This window comes from Primulina eburnea, chromosome 12, assembly GCF_022965805.1.
Source record: "Primulina eburnea isolate SZY01 chromosome 12, ASM2296580v1, whole genome shotgun sequence".
Taxonomy (NCBI): domain Eukaryota; kingdom Viridiplantae; phylum Streptophyta; class Magnoliopsida; order Lamiales; family Gesneriaceae; genus Primulina; species Primulina eburnea.
Genome location: NC_133112.1, coordinates 32,381,084 through 32,406,486, shown reverse-complemented (window position 1 = coordinate 32,406,486; position 25,403 = coordinate 32,381,084). Strand labels below are relative to the sequence as shown.

Below are 25,403 nucleotides of genomic sequence, written 5' to 3'. Positions count from 1 at the left end.
TCTCGACAATTGTTTATGTTTTTGAAAGGATTCTCAAATTTATTAACATACTTTTTCAAGTTATGATAAGTTAAGTCAACGCAATAAAATAATTAAAATTCTTCCATATTTATCAAAGACAATTGCATAAACGATTAGTTGAATCATCTAGCTTTCCACCTAGGCAAAAACTTGTGTGAGACGGTCTCACGGGTCGTATTTTGTGAGATGGATCTTTATTTGGATAATCCATGAAAAAGTATTACTTTTTATGCTAAGAGTATTACTTTTTATTATAAATATGGGTAGGGTTGACCCGTCTCACAAATTGAGATCCGTGAGACGGTCTCACATGAGACCTACTCTTCCACCTATTAGACTATCACTATCAAAATGTATTCAATTTCATGTGTACGTAAACGGTAAATTCACGAATTATGCTATTAGTTCTTATTGCAAATTATTCTCTCAAATTTGTTCACAATATAAAACATTATATAAGTTAACTAGACTTCGATAATTCAAAGAAAAGACTAACACAATAAAAAATAAACTAAAATAACAACGATAAAATACATAAATAAGACCCCTATCAGCAATCAGACCGAACTAATTTAAGAAAATGGTATATAATTTTATATTTTTTAATTATATTATTCACAATATCAATGAATCCTCTCCATATCTGCCAGCCCTTTAATTTTTCATTATGTTGTTTTAGTTTTGACAACATTGCCATATGTAATAAATATCTAGCTGAACCACTAATTGTTTGCACCAACACCAACTACACTTCAAATATGATTCCTAAGAAATTACACCAAAATTATTCAAAGGGATTTTGGCATCATTTAATAATAATAATAATAATAATAATAATAATAATAATAATAATAATAATTAATTAATTAATTAATATAATAACTATAGGCTACGAAAAATGACACTTTCAGTGGCTTTTGACCTAAAATTCATGAAATACATGTGTTGATGGAGTCTTCCTTCTGACTTTTTACGCGTAAAAGGTTGCTTCCAATATTTTTATCCCGAAATATATTATAATAATCAGCTATTAAGAATCAAATTCTTTTTATATTTTGTTTAAAAGTTGTATTTTTTTTAAATAAATACTTTAAGTCACGTTCCTTCTATCGAAAATAAATTTTTATAAATTCTGTTACACTTATATATTCGATATTATAATAAAAGAGTAGGTCTTTTCTGAGACGGATTCACGAATCTTTATATGAGACGAGTCAATCCTACCGATATTCACAATAAAAAATAATATTCTTAGCATAAAGTAATATTTTTTCATTGATGACCCAAATAAGATATTCGTCTCACAAAATACGACATGTGAGATCGTCTCACACAAGTTTTTGCCGATAATAAATTACATATTAACTAGTGTCATAATTGTTTTGTTTTTTTCTAAAAAAAAATCATCGTAACTTTGCAGATTGTGCAAGATTCATTTCTTTTTCACAAAGAAAGTTAACTAAAAAGCGATGACGTCATGGAAAGCATGAAGAACTTGTCTATCCCCATCTGATAACAAGTTATCAACCATTCAAATTACCTTAAGAATGAATCTTCACACAAGGGTATAATGGTCATTTCACAAAAAAAACCTCGAAAGCCTGAAACGTATACCAAATCAACAAACCAACTTCTCCCCTTTGAAACATTCAGCAACCAAACCAAACAAAAATTTAAACTAATCTTCCCAAAGACAAAAAAGAAGAGCCAAAAACAACATTAAGCAATGATCTTAATTCATCGCAAAGATTTCGTTCATTTCCAAACACTCTTCAATTCTTGCCACATCCTGCCATGTCTGCAAAATGTATAATTCTTTGTTCATTCATTCTTTTGATCATTTCTTCAGTTCCTCCATCCTTCTCTCAATCAAATTCACAAAACATCCAAACTCGCTATCCATTCTCGAATCCCACTCCTCCTCCACCTCGACCAGCTTTCCAACCGCCTCCGGCCCCCACCGATGACCTGCCCAACGCCCCTCCAACCACCCTGATTCCACCATCACAAGTACCATCTACGACAGGAAAATCGTCGACGAAATCAGCTGTGGGAAAGGCCATTGGTGCGACGGCTGCAAGCACTCTAGTTTTGTCAGGGCTTCTCTTCTTTTTGCTTTTGAGGCATTCGAAAAATAAAAGGGAAAGAGATGCTACCTCCAGTCCTACTACCACTACTACCAATCAGACGGCTAATGCCGCGGTGCCTGCTAATCTTAGAGGGGATGATTTTAGTCGGTTTAATGGTAATCTTAAAGGGTTGATTGTTGATGAGAATGGATTGGATGTTTTGTATTGGAGAAACTTGGAAGAAGGAGATAAGAGGACGACTAGTTTCAAGAAGCAGCAATATAGGAATCTGAAAGATGAACATAATGGAGAAGAGAAAAGATTTGGTAATGAAGGAGTGAGGAAAGAGGAGCCTTTGCAAGAAGCTCCTTTGCTTAATGGGAGGTCCTCAACTTCTGAAAGTCCTCTTTGGGGGGGAAAACCATCGGGTCAAAGAATGAAGAAGGCCCCTGTTGTTTCATCTAATGTGACTTTCAAAGATTCTGATAATCATGATTCAACGGTTCGAGTGACTGATAGTTTGACATCACCACGGGCTGCCGTGGTGCCTCCACCACCACTGCAGCAGCCGGTGTTAGCATCTGAGGCGGTTACCGAAAGGAAAAATGGTCGCACCACCGCCTCAGCCATCGATTCTAACACCACCACCAGGAGTACCACCACTGCCTCCACCGCCAGGAGCACCATCACGGCAGCCACAATCAATATTAGTTTCAGGGGCGGTTCCAAAAGGCAAAATGTCTGAACCACCTCCTCCTCCACCACAAATCTCATCAAATAATGGCCCTGCTCCACCACCACCACCACCACCAGCATCGAAAGCAATGCCTGTTAAGCGCCTGTCCTTAGCGGCAGAGGCTCGTCGAGCAATGGGAGTGGACAGGTGAAACTGAAACCATTGCATTGGGATAAAGTTAATCCAGATGTCAAGCATTCCATGGTGTGGGATAAAATGGACAAGGGTTCTTTCAAGTAAGGAACCTTCCATACTTTTCTTATCAAATCTTTCTATAGTAGATTTTATATCTTAGTTAAGATCTAATTTATTCTCAAAATATGTAACTCAGGTTTGATGGTGATCTTATGGAAGCCCTCTTTGGATATGTTGCAACAAACCGAAAATCTCCAAGAGGAGACGGTGGCCCAATAGCAGGAATCGTGGATAAATCGGGTCCTCCCCCACAGATCTTCATCCTAGATGCGAGAAAGTCTCAGAACATAGCCATAGTACTCAAATCCCTCGGCATCACACTCCAAGATCTAATCAACGGCTTACTCGAGGGACAAGGTCTATGCGACGACACACTAGAAAAGCTTGTAAAAATAGCTCCAACTGATGAAGAACTATCCCAAATTCTCGCATTTCATGGCGATCCGACAAGACTTGCTGATGCCGAATCCTTCCTCTACCATCTACTCAAAGCTGTTCCATCTGCATTTACCCGTTTCAACGCATTGCTTTTCAAGTGCAACTACGATTCTGAGTTTGCACATATCAAAGAGTCGGTACAATACCTTGAATCAGCTTGCAAGGAGATGAAAACTCGAGGGCTTTTCTTGAAACTTTTGGAAGCAGTTCTCAAAGCCGGGAATCGGTTAAATGCTGGAACATCTAGAGGAAATGCACAGGCTTTTAACCTTACCGCTTTGACAAAATTAGCTGATGTGAAAAGCTCTGATGGAAAAACAACCCTTCTCCAATTCGTCGTACATGAAGTAGTTCGTGCAGAGGGTAAACGCTTTGTGCTTAATAAAAACCGTAGTCTGAGCAGGACAAATAGCCAGACAACAAATGCCACTGAGAATCAAAATACTGATACGTTCATATCAAAAGATGATAGAGAAAGGGAATATATGATGCTCGGTTTACCCGTTGTTGGTGGCCTAAGCGCAGAATTCTCCAATGTTAAGAAGGCAGCCACTTTAGACTATGATCTGCTGCTAAAAACAAGCTCAGAATTATCAAAACAGGTGGTGGAGACACGTAAAATAGTAGTGAAATGCGGTAATGATGGTGGATTTGCCCGAGAAATGACAGGTTTTCTGGATACAGCAGAACTAGAGATACAGATAGTTAAAGAAGAGCAGACAAGCGTCATAGAGCTTGTGAAGAAGACAACAGATTATTATCAACCGGGCTTCTCGTCCAAAGATCGAGGGGCGAACACATTTCAACTTTTCATCATCGTTAAAGATTTTCTTGGAATGGTTGATCAAGTTTGTATTGATATTGCAAGAAACACGCAGAAGAAGAAGTCTGTATCATCGTCACCACCAACATCATCGTCGTCGTCATCATCTTCTGCTGTTAGACCGTTGTCCCCTGAATCTCCTCGAGTTTTCAGGTTCCCAAAACTGCCTTCTAACTTTATGTCACAGAACTCGAAGAGCAGTTCGAATGATCAGACGATGATTCGGAGGTAAAGTAAGATTTCAAGTTTTGTACAGAAGTAAAAACACAAAAACTCGACACTGTGAATGTTTTTGTTATTTCATTTTTCAAGTTTCTGATTCTTTCACTTTGTTCTTTCACTACAACACATTTTTTGCAAGATTCAACGGAGCAGCGGTTGTTTCCCTTTTTACTCGACAAATTTTGAATTGCATTATTAAATAGTTAGTATGAAATTATAAGTTTGCCAACAAAATGTGAATTAATTCATTGAATAATTCCACGTGAAGGCAATTACTGGCTTCATATGTATATGGTGGCTATGAATGTTCCACATTGAATCATCTTTTTGAATGAACTTTTGAAGTCAACAGACAAATTACAACGAACAAAAACACTACACGTTAATGAAATTTCCATCTGTAAATCAGTATTCAAGTTTACAAGCCCATCATCTTGATTCACATGGTTCCACAAGTCATTGTCAACTTTTCAATATTTCTATATAATTTGTATATTTCTCATATTAAAATAAAAATGACAAAAACTTGTGTGAAACGGTCTTACATGTCGTATTTCTAAAAATATTACTTTTTATTGTGAACATGAGTACGGTTGACCGGTCTCACAGATTAGGATCCGTGAGACGGTCTCACATGAGACTCACTCAATAAAAATTGGACCACGTCAACAACTTGCATTGGCCTGACCACAAAGAATATAAGCAAATGCAACCGATTGGCTGGCACAAGAAATATTTATTACATTATATTACATTACAACAAATAAATGTTCTCAAGAATTACAAATGCCTCGGTAAATACAAATACCAATTTAAACCAAAAATTGAAGGAACCCCATTTGCGTATCTGTCCACTCAATCTGTACACAGCTAATCAATAGACCATATCAAAGAATCGATTAATACAAATAATTAGAATAACCAGCCAAGTAATTACTTGACAAAGGCAATAGTTGTACATGATGCTGATGATTTTGTACCCTCGATTTCCCCTTGTACAAATCGTACGGTTTCCAAAGATGGTCCAACGGACAGGGCTCATTCTCATCAAGCCTAACCCATGGCTTGCCCTTCCCACTCCAGTGCAGCAGACTCACTGGGCCGGGGTGCAGCGATCTACAGGATCCTGCCACGTTGTCCCCACCCAGCCCATGTTGGTTCCATCGGTGATCGATGGGTTCGACATTTCCACCGAAGACGAGCAAAAATGGAGGCAATGACCCCAGCTCGTATATCCGGTTCCTCCTCTGCAATTCCATCCAGTTCTCGATTTTCTTCTTGTAATTCCCCTCCCTCCACTTCTGCAAGTCCATCACCATCACCCCCGTGTTGAAGTAACACGGTTTCCTGGAAGGGAATGCACGGCTTAGAACCGGGTCGGACCAGAAATTGTCTGTGAAATACTTGGTGAAATTGGCGTGGCAATATTCCGGAGCTCCGATTACTTTCTCTTCCGATAGTTTCACTTCCCACAGCTTCAGAACATCGTCGACCAAGACAAGATCTGAATCGAGGTAGATGACCCGTTTCACACACGGATCCAGGATATCGCCTAGGTAATTTCGAGCGTAGTTCAGCGGATTCTCTAGCGCAGACCGAATGGAGGAAGAAATCAGGTTAATCACTGAATCCTCTCGGAAAATGTAGATTTTGAAGTTCAGAGAAGGGAATATAGATCGAATAAGCCGCGTTAATACCCGCGGGTTGACTGAGTCAAACTCAGAAGCGATTAAATGGAAGAACACGTGTTCCGGGCACGACGCGTGGCGGAGGACCGAGTGCACCGCCGCGACGGAGCCCCGAAGGTATTCCGCGTCTAGGGTCATCGCGACGTGCACCAGAGAAGGGTCACAGGCGGAGAACTTCCCGGATTCATGATCCGCCTTGGGACACTGCAATCCGTTGCGGTAGTCCGGCGCCTCGGAATACCCGAAGAGGCTGTTGAACTCAGGCTCCGTCACAGCTCCGGCAGGAAAGGATCGGATTCCAAGGCACGTCAACGGTGACCAAAGGAGGAGAGCCAGAGCAACCACCTGGATCGGAAGTGAACACAGCCGTGAAACAACCATTTTTCTCATGGTTTTCCACGAAGACGAGGAAATGGGGGAGGCACTAGCTCTAATGGAAATGCATATTTGAGAATGGTAGGGAAAGATTTGGTGGGTTTCTGCTGGAGAAAAGGAAAATATACGCGCATATATATATTTATATATATATATATATATATATACGGACACGGTGCGAGGAAACACGGTATTTTCTTGATTGAAATGGTGTAATACAGAGTAAATTCAAAGCAAAACGCGGCTTAATTTCCAGAAAGGGACAATTATGAATGAAGTAACGGAAGATTTGTCCGTTAAAAAACTTGTTAAACGGTAAAGTTCGAGATTTTTACCATACTACAGTAATAATAAGTGGTGTGTTTAATATCTTAAAAAGATTACATTTACTTTTGGTCCATGAATAAAATAAATTATAATGTGATTAAGTATAATATAAAATATATTTAATAAATAATAATATGTTTTGTTTGATTGACTAAATTTTAAATAAGATGATATATCATGATTTTGTCGAGATACACGAATGATATTATTGTAATTTTTAATTAAATAATTTCAATGAGGTGTCAATCAATACATAAATTTAAAATCAAACAAGTGATGAGATTGAATTATTTAATTTAATCACACCTATCAAACCAAACACGACTTCAAAATCATATATTTTTAGAGACTTTACCATATAAAAATGAAGTATAATATCTACTTTTATTTTTATATATTTTAAATTTGAGTTGATATGGGAGATCATATGATATTTGTTTTTTGTGTGTTAAATTAATTTTTGGTTCTTACATATGTTTAATTTTTTTATTTATATATGGTATTTTAAAATATAATATGGTAGGTTAAAATACCATCATATAAATATTTTTAAAGGTTATATAAACTTGATATAAAAAGAGCACATGGATTTTTATTGTAGTTTGAAATTTTTAATATTGTATATTTTCACTCGATTTTTTTGGTTGTGAATGTTCTACTTATTAAGGTAAATATTTTTATATCAAATATATTATTTTTATTTATGCATATTGTTGAGTGCAATAATTGTCCCTAATTGATAGAGAGATCGAACTGTGGTGCTTGAGCTGTTATGCGGTTTAAAAAATTTGAGTTGCACCATTACCACCAGCTATATCTTTTGGTAAAGCGGCAAGTGTTCGGTCCTACAATTGGTATCAAAGCCAAGGTCACGTGTTCGATTCTCATTGATTGCAAGGAGTGTAATTATTGGGATGAAGATTGTTGGGTGCAATAATTATATCTGCTTGGTAGAGCGATCGAACCGTGGTACTTGAACTGTTGTACGGTTTAAAAGAATTGAGTAGCACCATTACCACCAGCTATAGCTTTTGGTAAAACGACAAGCGCTCGATCCTACATATATGATATGATCGACTCGTCTTACGGTCTGCGACTTACTTTAAATTCAATTGATATGTGCTCATAATTCTTTACACACTATGATTTCTATAAGCTTCAACCCAAAAAGTAAATTTATTATCGACACAAAAAGTTTTGCCAGATGTAAAATCTATGTCTGTACCGCAATAAACGCTCTAAGTGCGTAATAATTAAATAAACATAGTCACATTTAACTGGATGCTTCTAATTTTTTTCGTTTTTTGAAGGAGATGTTTCTAATTGTGACGAAGGTGATAATAGCCAAATTGGTTATCAAGTTTGTCTAGTTTGTGTTCTTTTTTTGTAAGAATTTAAATTTGAGTTTTGGTCTAGCAAGTTAGATTGTGTTTTAGATTTTTATATTGTTTTATGAAATGTTGATGTAGTAGTGTCAGAGAAAAACAACATTTTTCGATGTTATTTTATCATTTTTTGTGTCACATCGACGACAGAAATATGAGAACCTACATATGTAACTCTAAATTTAGGAGGACCATTAAATTTTGGTGTACATATTTTAGATGAGATTATTTTGTATTACTTTTGGGAATATAATCTTTAATTAAATGGTATTAGTTTATGCTTGAGCATGAAAATTTCGAATTTATGGGAAATAGATTTATAAGATTGAGATATCATACAAGTTTAGAGGAATTAAAGCATGAATATTGCAAACAATTTTCGAAAATCCTACTATATTCTATACCTAATTATTGGGATGGATAGATACAAGGCCAATTGGAAAGAAATCATCAAGTTTGCTCAAAATCCTTGGACATATCCACCCCATATTTTCGAACCAAACTAAAGGCAATGGATTGAGGCATGAATCTCACACTTTGGTAGCTAAATAATTCAATTATGGGATAGGGTGTAGCTAAATAACTCGATAATGGGATAGGATTTTGAAACCAAAAACATGAGATTTAGGGGCCAATTTGGACATGATTTAGCTACCATATTACTATATCCCTTCAACTATAAACACACTGTCAATCCTAGCATTCTCTACACTTAAATTTTGAAAATCCCTTGCTGGAAATTTCGAATTTCCAGCAGCTTCTCCCTAGCCAAAACTCTGCTCAAAAATCATCCCAAACTGAGACTAGAAATCAAGTCGAAGCGCTGCTCGAAGGAAGAGCAAGAAACGATCTAATCCATGGAGCTGTGCACCTACATTTTTAGCATTTCAATATACTGTAAGTGCTCTTGTTTTAAAGATTAAATTTCGTTATGCACGTTTCTTTGTTTTTTTAAAATACAGTCGATTACACTTTCTTCTCATACTCCTTTTCTTGTGTAGGTTGTCATACGGTTTTGAGCCCTGTGAGGAGTCGACTGTATATGGGTAGGAATTCCAACCATGACATGACCCTTACGCGGTGGAGATGTAACCGCTATATATTCTCGTCCCCTTAGAGGAGTAAAAATTAGGGACTGATATCAGTAAACTATAGAAAGTAGAGGATTCTCAGTGTCTGATAAGTGTTATGCATGTGATATTATTGATGTTATGCAAGTCATGTGATTTTTTTTTGAAATTGTGTATGTTGTTATATTGTGCTCGATACGGTCCCACTTACTGAGTATTTTCCAAAATACTCACCCCTTACAACCATTTCCCAGATATACCTGAGGAAGAACTCGAGGAAGAGGAGTCAGACCAGTTTTGAGGCTGCTGAACTTTCAAGATTTAGTTTAAGTTAAGATTATTATTATTCAGTTGTAATGTTTCCACATTAGATGTTGCGTTTTTCGGTTATTGAGTTGTAATGACAATTGTTATTTCGTTTGAATTATGATATATAAACTGATTTTGATTTATACTATGCTACGAGGCTGGTTGTTTTCGATTGTTTGATTGTTATATAACGCCGGTGTCAACCCTGAGTTTTGGTGCGTGACATTAAGTGGTATCAGAGCCACCAGGTTCATAATCCGGTTGGGAAAAAATGAGAAAAAACATACAAAAAAAAAATTCAGTGGAATATTTGATAAAAACCAATGCTATCCCCTCCGAAACGGTCTAAAGAGCGAAAATCATGACTTCGTCGATTGGTAGGGGTCCAAATCGCGAAATTCCTTCGTTTAGGCATCTGAAACCTCGTTTTTGCTGTTTTAAGAAATATTCATAGAACCTATAACATAAGAAATTCCGAATTCGATTCTGTCAATTGTTCTGGAATTCTCTCGACATATGCTTCGAACTCATGTGTCTATTTTCAGACTTTACATTTTTAGGAAAAAAAATATTTATATATAATTCTCGAAAATTTCATGTATATAGCATATTGTCTCTTGTTCTATTTTGTCTCTTTTCGATTCTGAGCATTTCCATTTTTATTTCAGGAAATGGCTCCACGACTCCCCTGTGATTCTGCACTCGTCCCAGGCTACCATTCATATGAAGCAACTTGCCCTTGATTATCAGTCTCGTCAGATGAAGCGACTTAGAGCCAGACTAGGCGAGAGGAGACGAGAGATCGAGACCATAGCCACAGAAAAAGAGGAGATACGGGTCCAAATTAACAAGGTGATCTATTAGGGGGAGCTAATGAGAGGAGACAACATGGACTTAAGGGAGGTCATAGAGCAGAGCCTGTATCGGGAGGGAAGGTTACGAGAGGATATATATGGAGCGGTACCATAAGGAATTGGAGGAAGAGATGCAGCTAGGGGTGAGCAAGATTTCGGTTAAACCGAATTAACCGACCGAACCGAGTCAATTCGGAAATTCGGTTCGGTTATTTCGGAAATTCGGTTTTCAAATTAAAAAAAAATTCGGTTATATCGGTTAATTCGGTTCGGTTACGGTTTTCAAAATTTTGAAATCGGTTAACCGAATTAACCGATATAATAAATATTATTATATAATAAATTTTTTTTATTTTTCATTTTTTATAAATATTTTAATTTTTAATTTTAAAATCGATATAGTATGTATTAATTGTGTTCAAATAAAGCTTATACATTTGGAATGTGTGTGATTTTATGTTTTTATGCATTTGTGTAAAGTGTAGTGTTAAAAAAAAAATTACATATATAATTAAAGCTAAATCACATTTTTTTTAAAATTAATCGGTTAAAATTAATAGCTTTTTTTATATTGTTTTATGAAATATTGACGTAGTGCCATAGAAAACAACATTTGTCGATGTCATTTTATCACTTTTGATGCCACATCAATGACAAAAAGACCAAAAGTCAAAACTTAATCTAATTTATATGATCAAAATCCAAATTTAAATAATACACGACCAAACACAAAATAGGTAAATTTAGAAAATGATATTTTCACATTTGGAAAATTGTTCTCTCATTCAATAAGCTATGTACGAGTGAAACAATCCGCTGCTTTAAAGTTGTTCCAAGTTTTAAGTGTATAAAACTATTTACGAGTGAGTCATAATCCAGAATTATCACAAGTGTACGTTTTCTAACCACAACATTAAAAAAATTGTTTCATATATGATTATGTCCAAAATATTGTCCGAACACGATGAGGATTGATATTAACAATATAACTAAAAAAATATCGAAATCATATAATATATATAGAGTGTTATTTACATTCTAAAAATAATAATAATAATACTTTAAAAAATAATAATAATAATAATAATAATAATAATAATAATATCATTCAACATCATCTAATAAATAGTTAATTGTTAGACAAATTGACCTTTGCATCTGCTTTCCTTAAATTACAAAATCTCACTTTTATCTTAGAAATCTAAATACACCACTTTTGAACATCAAAAACTAATTTTACAATTAAGAATTTAATATTTTAAAATTTTGTCATTTTTTATATATATAATAAAATAAAAAATAACAAAATGTTTATCTCAAGGTTTAGCAGAGGTGCATGAAATTTAAATTCACATTTTTTTTTGTACAATATATAAAAGTTGGGATGTATTAAATTTTGGAAATTTCAATTTTTTTTTAAATTTACACAAGAAAAAAAATTATTTAAAACGTTAAAATATCATTTTTCTAAAAAATTTATACGTGTTATAAATTTTCTAGTTTTTAATTAAATTATATTTTTATCATGTTTAAATATACAACATATCAGCTTTTTGCAAACTGAATAAATAAAACATATTCAATTTTATAAAACTTTGTAAAAGTAGTTGTTTATATGATATAAAAAAATTATTATTGCAAAAAAATTAATTTCAATAATTAAAATAGCAAAACTAAAGATTTAAAATATGTACAATACATTTTTTATTTTAAAAACATTGATATATTTGTAATATATAAATGTTTAAAAAAATAAAGAATCAAAATAAATTAAAATTTTTTGTTTAAAATACTAAGTGTTTACATCAAGTTAACACAAACCAAAATAGAAATTAAACTGGTTCAATCAAATATTGAAATTATATCAATGATAGATAAAAACTTGTGTGAGACGGTCTCACGGGTATATTTTATGATACATATATCTTATTTGGGTCATCCATGAAAAAATATTACATTTTATGCTAAGCATTGTTTGGTGTGCATGATAAGGGGGGATTGATTATTACTCCTTCACTTATCATGTGTTGGTGTGCATGATTAAGATTGTGATAGGCCCGTTCAGCCCGCGCCCGGCCCGCACTATATGCATTATATCCTCATGTGGGTGATTATATAATCCTTTGGGGAGAAGGGATTATGTTTGATTAATTTAAATTTTTCTTTAATATTCTAAAGTTTAAAATAATTATAGATTCAAAAAATTTAATAATATTTAAATATAATTTTTAATTTGACTAATAGTATAAATAATTTAATATTATTGATCATCTTTTTACTTATCTATATTATTTTTAATTATAATATTATAATTTTTATTAATCATTTTTATTATTCAAATTGTATTAATATTTTAATTATCACAATAAATGCATATTTATATTATTATCAAAATTTAATTATTTTTTATAATATTAATCTGTTTTTTAGTTTTTTTTTTCGAAAATTGGAATTAATGAAAATTTAATAATTAATATAATATTTTAAATTTTATTTATAATTTTTTAAATCAATTAATTCTAGATATTTATTATTTATTCAATCATTTTAAGAATATATTATTAACTAATATATGATGAGGGCATTTTAGTAAATAATTAACAAAAATAATCAAGCAAGTTAAACTCATGTCAAAATCATATAATTTATATGATGTATTGTGTATCCTTACTTTTTATTTTATAATCACTATTATTATATATCATTTACTTATCCTATCACACGAACCAAACGGTGCCTAAGAGTATTACTTTTTATTGTTAATATCAGTATGATTGACCCGTCTCACAGATAAAGATTCGTGAGTTTATCTCACAAGAGACCTACTCCAATTATTATTTTAGGAAAAAATGAAAGATAAGTTTTGAAAATTAACTAATATTTAGGGAGGGTAATATTAACAATTAATTAGATAAAATTATAAATTAAAATATAATTAACAAACTATGAAATACAAATAACAACGTCCATATAATATAACAATCTAATCACCATTAGTCAAGGTATCCGAACAAATATTTAACTTTCAAATCCAATTTTATTTTATTTAAAAACAAATTAATTATTCCTAGTTATTAAGAAAGTTATATACGTGTGTTTAGGTGGGGTGGGGTGGGGGTTACGTGTTATGGGAGAAAACAGTGGGATGAGGCACAAAACTGCCGATGCAAGAAAAGCATACGGCGCATTTCAAACAAATATAAATATATTTAGTGTCACTTTTTATTAATGTTCAAGTTTTAATAAAAATAATATTAAGTTATTATATTTAGCGTCACTTTTTTTTATTAATGTTCAAGTTTTAATAATATTAATAATATTAAGTGTTTAAAAAGTGTTAACTTGTAGTGATTAGGGGTGTGCATTCGGTCGGTTCGGTCGAATTGCCAATAATCGAACCGAACCGAACCGAATTTTATTTTGATAACCGAAGTGACCGAATTAGTTTTAATAACCGATCATAAATTAACCGAATTAAAATCGGTTAATTCCGTCGGTAAATGAATTAACCGATTTTTTTTTAAAAAAATAAAATTAAATATAAAAACATAAAAATATTATATATTATATAATAAATCTATTTTTTTTAAAAAAATTAATTTATTATTCGGTTAATTCGGTTAACCGATTTTTTTTACGAAACTGAAACCGAACCGAATTAACCGATTTTTTAAACTTTCAAAACCGATTTTCCGAAATAACCGAACCGAATTTCCGAATTGGCTCGTTCGAGTCTCACAAAATACGATACGTGAGACCGTCTCACACAAGTTTTTGCATTTAGTGATCACAAAATATCATCTGAGTGTTTCAGGATTCAGTTGTTATATTATTGTATTTACAGGTTTCGATCTGGATGCTCTAGATTCAAGCCGGACTATTTTTCATTCAAGACTTTAGCTAAATTTCCTCTGGCGGGTTATTTAAAGTCAGGCTGGATCTATGCTTTAGCACAAACTACTGCCAGACTCATACCGGATGTTTAAGAGTACTCAAGCTACACAATGGTCTCCAACTGTTATGCTTGTGCATCAAGTCCATTTTGTATGCATACCAGCCAGACATATTAGAACATCGTTTTAACAATCAATGCACATTAGCCGATATCTCAAATTTTTCGAAAATGTCTCGTAATAAAACAAAGCTATGCACATACCTTTTTTTTCTCATGACATTAGTTTGTCGTATTTTGATACATGTGAAAGAACATTAATTGTTGTGTATCGTAAAATGAAAGGGGACAAAATACAAGTTGCTTTTGTTTAGGCTAAAGTACAAGTTGAACGTTGTATCGAAAGTTCACATTGGAAGAGTTCAACTATTTAATTGCAATATTCAAGACTGAAGAGATTACTGGAGCTTTCATAATATACCTTTGACAAGATCGCGTACACTCTTATTCTTTTTGTCAACAAGCTGCTCAACTTAGCATATACATATTTCAATATCTAATCTTCAAGAATTAATTTGTGCTATCATATCAACTCAAGTTGTTCAAACTATTTATCAAATAGTTGTGTTGTTTGAACTCAAGGTCTAAAGGCAGCTCATTTTTAATCATTGTTAATAAGTGAACTAAGAGTTTCAGTATAGACAGTAAATATGTAATAACTGATATAAGTTGTTGTAAAACCGAAGTCTTCCATATATCTTGTGTTATTTACTTTATGTATCATTATATTTGTCTACTTAAGTTCATTAATCCGTTTTAATTGTTAAGAAATCATCCAATTGAATATATAATAGCTCACTAGTCCAGCCGGTTCTTTTTCACACTTTGAAAAACCATTTTCTTGTTGTCAATTATGTCTTGCTGATTAAGAAACATGTGTTACCAGCTAACAACGGTTGAGGTCAACTCGATTTTAGAAGAAAACTTTAATAGAGTTTTTTCCGCCCCTCTAAATTCTACAGTTGATCTTAACAATAAACCTGGACGACTTTTTTTTTTTAACGTGGATGGAAGGATTAATTAAAACCAGCGTCCATTTGCACGTGTTATATGCGCGTGCGCACACGCACATACATATATGATATTTATTGTTAATTATTTATATTATTAATGCTATAATAATTTTAAAAAATTTAAAATTTGGATTAATGTTAAAGAAACTATTTTATTGATTTTTAAAATTTTGGAAAGTTGATATAAAAATAGAGTAATTTTATAATTTTAGAGGTATACTATTGATATTTTAAAAAAATTATAATAACAACGAAGTTAGTTATTGTAGGTATCTCAAACTTAACAATAAAATAATATAACGAAGTTAGTTATTGTAGGTATCTCAAACTTAACAATAAAATAATATAACATAAATAGTATAGATTTATATGACTTTTAAGTTATTTCTTATATGATTAAATGAAATCATTATTTGTTAACATTTTATTATATGACATTTATTTTTTAACAGTTATTTAAAATGTATAGCACACATGTTACTGTAACTTCTTAGGATTGGGGTAGACAAGTTATTTCATCTTCCATCGAGCATTAAATTTTTTTTTAACATATTCAACATTAATAGGTAATGCGATTTTCACATATTTCAATTAAAACTGACATTATTTATTAATGATTCAAATACTATAAATTCATCAGGTAAAAAAAAAAAAAACCGATCCAAACGTACCATAGAAAAATCCAATCTTACAACAGAAGGATGTACTTTCGGCTGCATATTTGGTGAAAAAAAAAGATTTGCATCTTCTGCCGTGGATTAAAACACTGCACTGATGTTGTGCTCTTTTTACACGAGATGATCAACTGATGATCTCATTTCGTCTGACAAATTTTTAAATTTATTTGACATTGTGTGAGGTCTATCATATGATCAGCTGATCGTCTCGTATAAAAAATGCACAACATCAGGTGCTGTGTTTTCAGCCACAGCAGATGATCCAAATCCGTGAAAAAAAATTTTTGGTAGTGGCCACTTAACATAAGTTCTTTCTAAAAACAATTATTTCCTTCACCTAATGCAAGTTTTATTGCATTTTATTTTTGGTTAAAAAAATTTTTAGCCGTCTGGACATATGTTAAGAGTGTAAAATTACATGTATTTTCTTGGTTGGAATTGACCCAATTCTGTCATCTAGTCAATGTATAATATCTTGCAAATTTAAAAAAAACATATAAGAAAATTCTGAATCAAAATCTCATGCTTGTATTATAATTCCTTCATTTTTATTAATTAATATTACTTTAAAATAACATACCATTGATTAAATTAAACTTGAATTTTTTTAAGAAGTCGACCTGCTCCCACTGTTTCACTCTCCATGTTATGTCCAATTTTTTTTAATCTACATTACTAATAAATAAATAATAAAATGAGAAGCTTGGATAGAATACTTGCCTTATTATTATTTTTTGTTTTTGGGAAATTTTTCCTATGGAATTAAAAAAAATTGCGATTGAAATTATACATGAAATTTATAGTATTTTAAATTATAATTATAATTTATTTTACATCGTAGAATATTTTAAAAATATTTTTTCTCTTAATAAATGGAGGTATGGCCGGTGGAAATAAATGTAAAGCTAAGAATGGAGAGTGAGTTGTGATGGCTGCCAATCAATGTGTGGCGTACATCTCAAATTTACTATAAATGAGTCAACCCTACCGATATTAACAATAAAAAATAATACTATTAGTATAAAAAATAATATTTTTTCATGGATGACCCAAAAAAGATATCCGTCTCACAAAATACGACTCATGAAATCGTTTAACACAAAGTTTTTACCTATGTTGCAACTTGAAGGCTCTTGAAAAATCTATAATTTATATGATTAAAGGTTAATAATAAGCTTGATTGAAATAGAATTATTATTAAATAGAATTATTATCCACTTGCGGCTCCATTAATGCCTCCACATGTACAGATCCAAACTCACATGAAAATGTAATATAAATGTCCCTTTTAACTAAAATATGAGTTTTCTTATTATTATTTTCTTATACTATGGGTATATATATATAAATATAAATATATATATATATATATATATATATAGTAGGTTTCAGACCATCTTACGAATAATTATCTGTGAGATGGGTCATCAACCTTACCGATATTCACAATAAAAAGTAACACTCTTAATATAAAAAGTAATACATTTTCATGGATGACTCAATAAGAAACATGTCTCACAAAATACGATTCGTGAAACCGTATGACACAAGTTTTTATCTAAAAACATTATGCTTTGATTTAAAAGTAAATACACGAATTGGCTTTTTCCATCTAGTGTGTGGGGGAAAACTTTGAATTTGTAATTTTAAAATGAATAATCTCTATATATTATGATTTTTATTAAATAATATATACATATACAGATTCAAGCGCCTGCAGAAGTATGCTACATCTGTCACAAATAAATATGATTGCTTATTTTTTCGTGCAAATAATTGAAAAAACAAAGTTGACAAACGAACTTCACATCGTGTACTTATTTGATTCATTTAGAAAATGATGACTCTGTTTTCAATACTTAATTAATGATGTTGTATCGAAGAAACTTAATTATATATTTAAGACAATAGAAAAACATGTATAATTGGAATGAACTAATCATTACGTATACTAACATTGATTAAGAGGCTTTGAGAATGATTATTAAATAGTTGGAGAAAATATGAAATTATGAGAGAAAGTAAATTATGGTGTCTCAGCCAACCAACAGCAACTAGACCTTATGTTATGCCGCGCACAAGGAGCTTCCCCTCATTGGAGGGAATTTAACTCCCACACTGTCGCTAATAAAACTCGATCTCTGGTCATTGATCTAAGATTCACTACTGCGAAATTATTTATTTATTTTAGGAATAGTGGTTAGAATATGATATTATTAATTTTATAAAAAATGAATTTGAACAAGGAATCTGACGGTGGAGAAGCAGGTGATTTGAATTATAAGCAACGCATAGGATTCCCCTGGAAATTATTAACTTTTGGCATCAAAACTTGTGAAATATATTAATAAGGACCCACGACTTCTGCTGGACTGCCATTGGTTCGTTCACAGCATAAAGCTTAAAAAAGTGCTGTTCCGTCGGCCGAGTGCTGTCAGAACGATGTCGTTTTTCGGGACGTGAGTCTTTTTGTGCCATACCCGAAGGGGCTTTGTTCAAAAAATGTAAACCCTGTTTTTCCCCTATTTATTTAAAATTATTTGCGTCGAAGTTCTAAATTTTCTGAATTCTCAGTCACTCCTCCCGGGGAATTGTTTTTTTTTTTTTATAAATCTTAGAATCGGGAGCTGTTTTTTTTTTTTTTTTTACGTTTTTTAATCTTAGAATCCAGAGATGTTATTTTTTCTAAAAATCACGTTGATCAGATGAAATACATTGAACAGCATTTGTAGGATAGACTCAAAGTTGAGATAACATAATTGAATCCCGACTTCTTGGTCAAAACTCACCATATACCTCTTGCGGACATTTTTTATTTTTAAGATTAGAGAGATATTTGTTAGAATTGAATTAACAAAACAACTATCAGTACTAATCTCGTATATAAAACCTTGATATTTGATAAATTACAAAGACAAAAACTTGTATGAGACGGTCTCACGGGTCGTATTTGTGAGACAGATCTCTTATTTGGATCACCTATGAAAAAGTATTATTTTTTATTGTGAATATGGGTAGGATTGATCCGTCTCACAGATTATGATCTATGATACGATCTCACATGAAACTCACTCAATTACAAATCATCAACCATTTTAAACTCGAATGAATCTTACTTTTGGGTACCGCTACTTGAAATGTTTCGCATGACATCCTCGTACGACGACTGACATAATAAATCATGGGTAAATTCAATTAAAATATTTCTATACATGTTTCACTTTAAATTCAGTACCTATAAGATAATTTTTTTGATTTGCTACCTGAATTCAAGTCAAATATATTTTTAACTCCCCTACATAAACTAAATTACTTTTTTACCCTTTTAATATTAAATTATATTTATTAAATGAAAATCTTCTCCAACAAATATACATGTTTTTTTTATCATACATTTGTAATTCTTCCCCAACAAATATACTTTTTTTTTTTTACCACATATACATGTTTTTGACCATACACTACTCAAATTAGATTATTTGAGAATGTAAAAAATATAATATGAAGTTAAAATTGAATTACTTTTGATCGTACAATTGTGAAGTAAAAATACGATAGTTAAATTGGTATGAAATGTACTTAATTTGATACAACATTTACATGCTTTTGACTTACAATGCTCAAATTCGTTTATTTGGGGATGTCAAAAAATATAGTTTAAATTTAATATTGAGTGGTTTTTTATGGTATAATTTGTGGAGTAAAAATACGATACCTAAATTGTTACAAAAGTGCCTAATTTGAGACCAAATATATATGTTTTTTACCCCCACAATACTCAAATTCGTGTATTTGGAGATTACAAAAACATAGTTTGAAGTTAATATTGATCGGCTTTTGATGGTATTGTTCGTGAAGTAAAATTATGATACTTAAATTGATACAAGAAATACATAATTTGTGACCTAATTTACCTTTTTTGACCTTATAATACTAAAATTAAATTATTTGAGTATATCGAAAAATATATTTTCAAGTTAATATTTAGTAACTTTTGATGGTGTAATTCGTGAATAAAAATATTACACCTAAATTTATACAAAAGGTACCAAAATCGAGATCACATATACTTGTTTTTTGACCATAAAATACTCAAATTTGATTATTTGGGTATGTCAAAAATATAGTTTGAAGATAATATTGATTGACTTTTGATGATGCAATTTGTGAAGTAAAAATATGATACCTAAATTGATACAAAATGTACTAAATTTGATATCACGTATACATGTTTTTTACCCTACAATACTCAATTTTGTATATTTAGAGATATTTAAATATTGATGATGTAATTCATGAAGTAAAAATACTCAACCTTAACTTGTACAAAAAATACATAATTTGATACCACATATACTTATTTTTTACCCTAAGATACTCAAATTCGAGACCACATATACTTATTGAAATTCTTTAAAGTAATAAAGAGATGTATAATTTGATATAATACTTATTAGTATGCATCCAAATACTTATTGGTAATTATTCGTTATTCTTATGAGTAATTTTTTATTATACTTAATATTAATTTATAATTGGAAATGAGTATTTAAGGAGTAAAATCAAGTATTTGTAGACTCGAAATACTATTTGTATCTATTTAGGTAACACATTTTAACACCACAAATGACACCATTAATGGTCATTCAATATTACTTGAAACTATATTTTTGACATCCCAAAATGATCAAAATCGAGTCTTAAAAGAGTAAAATCAAGTATATGTGAGATCGAATTAAGTACTATTTTACCAATTTATGTATCACATTTTAATTCACGGATCTAATCATCAAATGACACTCAATATTAACTTCAAATATATATATTTTGACATTCTCAAATAATCGAATTTGAGTCTTTAAAGGTTAAAATCAATTATTTGTAGTCTCGAATTATGTCTTATTTGTATTAATTAAAGTATCAAATTTTTACTTCGTGAACATCATTATCAAATGCCTCTCGATATTAACTTCAAAATATATTTTGACAATCTCAAATAATTGGATATGAGTATATAGGGAGTAAAATCAAGTATTTGTGGACTCAAATAAGATATTTTTTATACCAGTTTAAGTATCACATTTTAATTTCAGAAATAACAACATCAAAAGTCATTCTATATTACTTGAAAATCCAGTATTTTTTACATATTTGGATTATTCAAATAACCAAATAAAATATCTGAAACCTCAAAATAGGTAAGTTATCGGTCAAAATAAGTATTTTTTCTTATTCCATGATAAGTGAGAAACAAAGTTTTTTCAAAAATTAAATGACATGAATAAGTCATCTTAATTTATTTTTGATGAAAAGACCAACACTGACTGAATTCGTGGTAATTTCTCGAAGATCCAATATTTTCTTACACATTTGAAGTATTCAAATAGCCAAATCAAGCATCTGGAGATCCCAAATAAGTACCTTGTAAGTCAAACTAAGTATTTAATCTTATTTCATTACGAGTTAGGAACTTTGTTTTTTTTTTAAATAAAATAAAATGATATGAATAAGTCATCATAATGCTTTTTTCATGAAAAGACCACTAATGACTAAATTTATGGTGATCACTCGAAGATCCAACATATTTTACACATTTAGAGTATTCAGATAGCCAAACCAAGTATATGGAACACCAAAATCTGTATTTTTAGTCAAAATAAATACTTTTTCTTATTCCATGATGAGTAAAGAACTATTTTTTTTTAAAATAAAAATAACGACATGGATAAGTCATATTAGTACATTTTCAATGAAAAAACTGTCAATGATTGAATTTATGGTAATAATCAAAGATCCAATATTTTTTTTACCATTCAGAGTATTCAAATATCCAAATCAGGTATCTGAAACTCCAAAATAGGTACTTTGTTGGTAAAAATAAGTAATTATTTTTATTCCATTATAGGTGATGAACTATGTTTTTAAAAAAATTTAAATGAGACGAAAAAGTCACCCTAATGTATTTTTAATGAAAGATCAATGATGACTGGATTTATGGTAATTTCTCCATAAAAGACCGGCAAATTAAGTACTGAGAGCCAAAAATATAGTACTTTTTCAATCATTCCAGGAAAAATGTTGCAAGAGTGCATTTGTAAATGTAAGAAACCACAACAAGCCACAATGTACATGAAACTACCACTTAACATAACAGTTTCATGATTAATGCATAGATGGCTTACACTGCTGAGCTTGACTTTGAATCGTTTTTTTTAAGCCAGAAAGGGGTGAAATTGGTCGACATAAGGATTTACTTGGGGAGGACTGATGATCTTTTACATCATCATTAACTTCGTAATATATTTTTTCACATCCCCAAATAATGAAATAAGGATATTTACGATTCTAAATTAAGTACTTATTAGTTCGAATATGTACTTATGAGGAAAAATTAAGTACCTATTGACTGAATTAGGTATTTTTAAGTACCACTTGAGGTATCATATTTTAATTTAACATATGACAAAAAATAAAATTCACTCTAATAAATATGATTTCAAATTAAGTATTTATTTGTTATTTTGTGAATACCAACAAATATTGTGAATGAATAATAAAGATTATATACATGAATAGTCATAAGCATAATGAAAGAATACTGATAAAGTATAATGAATTATTACCAATAACTATTATAGATGAATACTAATAAGAATGATATCAAATCAAGTGTTGAGGATCGAAGTTGAGTTTAGAGGGGGTGGTGAATAAACTCTACTCGTTTTTCGTGAGGATGAAGTACTAGAATCCTGTTAAGGATAGTAGTTGGTCTTGTGAGAAAACTTTCACCTGATTACAGTAGAATGTGCAGAAATAATCTGATGAAGTAGTTGAAAAACAATAAAGCAGTAGACAGCAGTTGTTTATGGAAGTTCGAAGATAAACTCTTCTACGTCTCCCCTTCTTCTGTTTCCAGAAGGTATAACTAAAAGACTTTGGATATTACAGTACAACACTTGTACACACCCACTTCAGAAGGACTTACACCTCAGCCTACTGAAACTCTTAGTTTCTCAACTTTACACAAATGTGGAACACAAAGTTCTGAAAAGACTCTTTTCAGATTACAGACTCTTCTGATAAAATATTGATGTAGTAAAGATTGTGAAGAGTGTAAGAATTAGTAGCACAAGATGATCTTTAACAAGATCAGATATAAGCTATGAAGCGTGTGCTACTTTTCTTTGTGTTGAACTTGACAACGCTCAAGAATGAATGATATTTTTCTGATAAGAGAGTAGCTTTGTTCCTTGAAAAATGATATTATGCGAAGTGTCGTGTCGAACAAGGATTTGATCCAAGTATATATAATCGACTGAGTTTAACGTTCATAAACAGAGAAGTCTTCAGATAACTGATACAATCAGATTTATTACCGAAATAGGTTCCTGCAGAAAAGCTATAAAACAATCAGTCTTGTTTTATACTCAATTTGGTAATATGCATTAAATGACTCCGTATAGTATTTAATGCTGCAATTAATGCTGGTACTAGGAACACTTTAACGGTAACAATTAAGGTAGCAACGTTAGAAAGTGTTCTCTACTGGTTTGTATAGTTAGCCCTCTTTCTACTGGTTTAGTTTTACTAGAGCAGCAGCTACTGATAAACTATCTAGTTGTTCTGATCTGCTGGTCTACTGGTTTTAGTTACCATCGCCACAATAAAATTCATATATAACAATTTCCCCCTTTGTGGTGATGCCAAAACCTAAACAGTAGAAAGATATAAAATAAACAGATAATCATTTAAATAAACAGATAATAATAATAATGTATCAAGGTAAGCAAATTAATTGGTTCCAATGTCCCTGTAAATGATTTCTTCATTTAGAGGTTCTTGATCTCTTCTGTTGGAAGGTTCAGCCTCATCTTCTGTTTGCCTAACTCCTTCTTGATCTCTTCTATCTTCCCCCTTTTTGGCATCAGCGGCTACCACATGGGTAAAGAGATCATTCAATCTTCCGGAAATATTTTGAATGCCATCAGTTAGCATCTCTAGATAAGGAGTCTGAGAGGAGATGCGATTATCTAAGGCGGTAATAGATTGATTTTGAGAATCAATCTTGGCATCCAGAAGTTCCACAGAAGTAGAGAGCGATCGAAAAAGATCGTCATGCTCAGTGATTCGAGAAAGTATATCAGTTTGAGCGAGTAGGAGGGCGTTGTGAGTTCTTGATACATTTTGTCTGAAGATGGAGGCTTCAACATACATCTTGTCCGTTGTCTCCTTAGTGAGATAGATGTGTTTACCCATGCGCTCTCGGAAGTCTTTAGCACCAGTGATTTCCACAAGGTTTTCACAAGACATACGCTGCACCAATTCAGATATGTTGGTGAGGTCGGTTTGTAGACATAGAATCTGTTGTTCGAGATTGAAAGCATCTGATTCTGGTGAAGGAGTTCAGTAAAGAATGCGTTGTTTGATCTCAGATAGACGAGAAGTCGTCGCAGTCACAACAGGTAGGGAGACAGTTAACGCAGTAGAGTCAACAGGAGCATCTAACAAAGCAGTAGAAGGAACCGGGTCGATAGTGCTTTCTGCTGGAAATGCAGAAACAGTAGACTCAACAGCAACCAGAGGCGGAGGAACATCTTCAGTAGGTGTAGTCAGATCAGAAGCCAAAACTTCTTGCAAAGGTACAATTGCAGCCTGTGGAACTGAAGGTGCTTCAACCAAAGGTGCAGAGGGAGGTTCCAGAAGAACACTCATTTCTGCTTGATGTTCAGCAGAAAATAATCCTAAGTTCGGCAGTAGGGAAGTAGTGTCTGGTTCTGCGACTTGTTGTCCTGGGGTAGGAGATCCAGAAGCTGGTAAGTCCAAGGTGGCAGAGACAGCAGGGACAATAGATTCAATCACTTCTTCAACTGAAGCCAGTTCATGCACAGATAGAAGCGATGAGGACTGAATGGGCCGAGTCGGAGATGTAGGAGTACTAAAAACAGCAGCCTTTGGGGAGACAGTGGTCCTTTCCTCAACTATCTGATTTTGTTGAAAGCTCGGGATAAGGCCCATATGATAGACTGTAGGCTCTCCAAAGCCTTGTTCTTGAGCAAGAAGTTGCTCATTCATCTGCTGAAGTCTTTCAGAAAGAATCACAATAACATGTTGATCCTGAGCAGCAGTAGGAGTGGCAGGATCAAAATTTGATTGAATAACTTGCAACACTGATTCTAATTTCTGACACTTGAGTTGATCGAGGATGAAGTTCCTTCTGCCCAAGGCCTCGATAACATTCTTCGTTTTTGC

The 25,403-nt window shown here is 32.1% G+C and overlaps 1 protein-coding gene and 1 pseudogene across 1 annotated transcript; one reads left to right on the top strand and one right to left on the bottom strand.

Moving 5' to 3' along the window:
* Nucleotides 1-1,661: 1,661 nt before the first annotated feature.
* On the top strand, nt 1,662-4,676 carry LOC140807121 (formin-like protein 4; annotated as a pseudogene).
* Nucleotides 4,677-5,225: 549 nt separating this feature from the next.
* On the bottom strand, nt 5,226-6,698 carry LOC140807119 (probable galacturonosyltransferase-like 9). The gene has a single exon (XM_073163825.1). The coding sequence runs from the start codon at nt 6,580-6,582 to the stop codon at nt 5,404-5,406; it is 1,179 nt and encodes a 392-aa protein (XP_073019926.1). The 5' UTR covers nt 6,583-6,698; the 3' UTR covers nt 5,226-5,403.
* Between the last annotated feature and the right edge of the window lie 18,705 nt (nt 6,699-25,403).